The 4,038-nt window shown below is 44.9% G+C and overlaps 1 protein-coding gene across 1 annotated transcript; it reads right to left on the bottom strand.

The window, feature by feature from the left end:
- Positions 1-344: 344 nt before the first annotated feature.
- Positions 345-3,317, bottom strand: LOC308507581 (C-C chemokine receptor type 5). The gene is made up of 2 exons (XM_081072758.1): positions 3,264-3,317; positions 345-1,661 (listed from the first exon to the last, which is right to left on the bottom strand). The coding sequence occupies exon 2, from the start codon at positions 1,648-1,650 to the stop codon at positions 592-594; it is 1,059 nt and encodes a 352-aa protein (XP_080928884.1). The 5' UTR covers positions 1,651-1,661; positions 3,264-3,317; the 3' UTR covers positions 345-591.
- Between the last annotated feature and the right edge of the window lie 721 nt (positions 3,318-4,038).

The following is a 4,038-nucleotide window of genomic DNA, read 5'->3' as shown; positions in this document are numbered from 1 at the left end:
CCCCTTCTGGGGGAAGCTTTCCCTTCTCTGGGAAAGCTTCCCCCAGAGAAGCTTTCCCAGCTCTCTCCAGGCCAACGGCTCTCACCTGGTTCCGAACGTCTGTGGAACTTATTAACCCACCTTAGAGGAACATCACACAAGGAAGATGTCCTTCTTTAACAGATCACTTCACGTCTCTTCCCCATAGCAAGACAATCACCTGTTTTAAACACATTTACAACCTGTATGTTGCCTTGTGTAGTAAGCAACTATACAATATGTTTCTCAATTCACTTTGTTTCTATGTTTCTCAATTCAAGAACCAGCAGTTCTCTGGGGATTTCTTTTTTCTTTTTTTTTTTTTTAATAATGAGATTTTGCAGGGAAGGGAGAGTTTGTCAAGAAGTTGGTGTATGTGAAGGGGAGATGACAAGGTTGGTATTTCTCCCACATGTTTTGATTCAGCGTTCTAGAATTGATGGGCTTGAACTACCTCCTGTACCTAGAGCAGATGACACATAGATGGATGGGTCTTAGACCCTCAATGACAGTAACTTCCTTTTCAAAAGAACTGCTCCCCTGCTCAGTCTGTATATAAAACCAGAGTCCAGGTCACAAGCCAACAGAGATTTCCTGATCCCCAGTGGATCGAGTGTAAACAGAGCTTACACGCTCGGGAGCCTCTCGCTGGAAGATCGCACAGTGTTTGCAGAGGCGTCTGGCGATGTGCTTTCGGAAGAACCCTGCCAGGTAGTCTCTGAACTTCTCCCCAACGAAGGCATAGATGATGGGGTTGATACAGCAGTGCGTCATCCCCAGGGTCTCCGTCACCTGCATGGCTTGGTCCAGCCTGTTTGAGCTTTTGCAGTTATTCAGGCCAAAGAATTCCTGGAAGGTACTCAGGAGAAGGACGATGTTGTAGGGGGCCCAGAAAAGAAAGTAAATGATCATGATGGTGAAGATGAGCCTCACGGCCCTGTGCCTTTTCTTCTCGTTGCGACAGCGAAACAAGGTCTTCAGGATTCCTGAGTAGCAGATGACCATGACAAGCAGTGGCAGGCCCAGGCCCAAGATGACCATCTTTAATGTCTGGAAATTCTTCCAGAAATGATACTGACTAGGTGGGTAATGAGGGCTGCATGTATAATGAAGACCCTCTTTTTGGGATTTGGTGAAGATGATTCCCGGAAGAGAGGCGAATACAGCCACCACCCAGGTGACACCACTTGTCACCCCCCCAAAGGTGACTGTCCTGGCCTTTAAAGCAAACACAGCATGGACGATAGCCAGGTACCTATCGATCGTCAAGAGGATGATGAAGAAGATTCCGCCAAAGTAACCGACGTGATACATCCCTGTGAATAACTTACACATCACATTTCCTAAGAGCCACTCATTTGCCGCGTAGTAAGCCCAGAATGGGATGGTGACAAGGAAAAGCAGGTCGGAGATGGCCAGATTGAGCAGGTAGATGTCAGTCATGCTCTTCAGCTTCTTGCAGTTTATCAGGATGAGGACGACCAGCATGTTGCCCACAAAACCGAAGATGAACACCAGCGAGTAGAGTGGGGGCAGGAGCCTGGCTGCGATTAGCTTCACGTTGGTTTTTTGGCAGGGCTCTGATGTATCATAATCAATGTCATAGGTTGGAGTTGACATTTGATAATCCATCTTGTTCAACCCTGTGAATAAAGAAACAGGGATCTCTTTATAAAGTCTTAGGATGTCCTTATTGGTCCGCTATGAATGCAAACTATCTTATTAGTGAATAGCTCTTTAAAATTGACACATAGATTTCTACATTTAACTGAGCTCCAATTTTCTGGCTAAACAATAAACTTTTATAATAAAGGGAAGGTTTGCTGCTAGCTTCCCTGCTCACTTGCTCTGTTGGGGAAATTCACGAAAGCCCCAGCTCACCACATAAAATCTGGTGTTTCCTAGGCACGGGGAGTGAATGAAGCTTGGATAAGATTTCAAGAAACTGAGTCAGGCACCGTCCACCCAACGTTGTCTTACAGTCTGTGCTGCAGCGGCCCATTCCTGGAGTGAGCTTACACGAGCCTCACCTCGAGTGTGCTATGATAATCGCCTGTCCCCAGGGGCACGCTGCATGCCGACTGCTGTTCTAAGCTTCATGTCCATTTATTCAACTAATCCTCCAGGTGACCCAATGAGACAGGTCCTGTTGCTGTCCCCATGTTGCAGCTAAGGACCTCAAAGCCCAGAGAGGATGACTCACTTACCCAAAGGCACACAGCTCGGAAGTAACTGGTTTTGAACACAGGCAGCCTGCACTCTCATCCACCCTGCCATCTTGTCTCTCACTCCTTGGTGAGAGAACTAAAGCGGGACCATCAACCTGGTTTCTCAGTGGAGTCAGAATGAAGTGGCTGATGTCCAGGTCCCCCCAGAAAGTTGTAGGAGCCAACAGCCAATTGTAAAATCCAAACTGCCATTCTCACATTTCCTCTGAAGTTTGTGTTTATAGTTCCTGGGTTGCTATAAGTAAGAGATCCTCATATACCCAAGCAATGGCCAAGTGGACAACGTGCCATCTACCACCATTCTTTCTGGGTTAGCTCGGTCCTTTCGCAACCCAGTAGCTTGCCTGCTCTGTTTCAGTCCCACTCTGGACTGAGCAGTCTCTCTAATTAATCCTTGTGAATCTCAAGCTCCCCATAACTAAGATTAGGCAGCTGGGAGAAGCACCCAGAAAATTTCCCCTTTAAATTCTGATCCAGAAAAAGAATCATACACTAAATATGCTGAGGAACTAATATATTAAAGGGAGACTTCATTTGATAGTTATAATTTGATATCCACTTGGACAATTTTTAGGATTCCTCTATGCGGGGGGGAAAAAATCCCCAAGAACCAGACTTAGACACAGCTTCTGGTTGGGCAGCAGTTCAGAGGGCATGGTGCCAGGAGGTTTTAGCTCTCCTTACCAGAAGAGAATCTCTACCAAGATTTTGGCCAAGAACCATCTCTCTGAAAAATCTTTCTTTTGAAAAGTGAGGTTGTTTTTTTTTGTTTGTTTTTAAATAATATCGTCCCCTGTAAAATCCTTCATTCACAGTCACATTCTGTACCTCTGGTGTTATCACAGTCAGAACTCCTTCTAAATTCTAACTTTTTCCTTATCGTAAAGATTGCATTTTAAGATAGTTTTATGAGAACCTGGTGTTTGCCTAATGTCTCCTATGGATTTCCTGTAAAGGCTTGTACTCATTACAGAAGCTGAACTAATTAGCAGCCAAAGTGGTTGAAAAGTGACTTACCGGGGATGAGTGGCTTGCAGGGTGACGATGTCTCAGCTCCTCTGGTCAGCTGAGCTGTGCAAACCAAGCATAGAGACAGCATAAAAGTAGGAAATGCACAGAAATGCACAGTGGGGGCGGAGTTTTAATGAAGAACAAAAAATTAGAGAACACTTCTTTTTCTTCTTTTTTTAAATTTATTTAAATTGAGCTTAAAATAGACCTCTAGCCTGAAAGTTTGTGGGTTTCCCTGGTTACCCTTCTTTCTTTGGGTTCTCTGCTCATCCAACTACACAGAGTCTGCTAGGAACAGAAAGAATTGAAGGGTATTAGAATTAGAAGAATATGCATCTAGTCAAAAGCCCTCATTTTACTGAAAGAAACTGGTGGCCAAGAAACATGATTTGCACAGAGCTTATCAGTGGTGAGGCTAAAAGGGCGAGAGAGTCTGGTTCTCTTACTATTTGTCCTCCGTAAAAGCCAACTCAAACCAACTTGAAGCTGACCGGCGAGTACTTCATATTAGCTCCGTGCTCCCTTCCACCCACCTTCTGCCCACCCCTCCTTGCTTACCACAACTCCACACATTCGTTCACCACCCAGTATGGGTTTTCTCTGTAAACTAAAACAAGTGGTTCCTAAAGCGTTTCAACTATAGGTTCACCTGTGAGCTAAACACATTGCCCAAATTTCTCTGGATTGGGTCCCTAATGGAGCACGTCATTACGAATTTTCACTTATTCACTATTTTGCAGCCCTCCAAACCAGCAGGCAAACATTCAAGTATATATATACT

The sequence above is a fragment of the Rhinolophus hipposideros genome (assembly GCF_964194185.1).
Source record: "Rhinolophus hipposideros genome assembly, chromosome: 14".
NCBI lineage: Eukaryota > Metazoa > Chordata > Mammalia > Chiroptera > Rhinolophidae > Rhinolophus > Rhinolophus hipposideros.
This window is presented reverse-complemented; position numbering and strand designations above follow the sequence as displayed.

Coding starts and splice junctions, on each gene's coding strand:
- LOC308507581 (XM_081072758.1), bottom strand. CDS start 1,650: ATGGATTATCAAATGTCAACTCCAACCTATGACATTGATTATGATACA.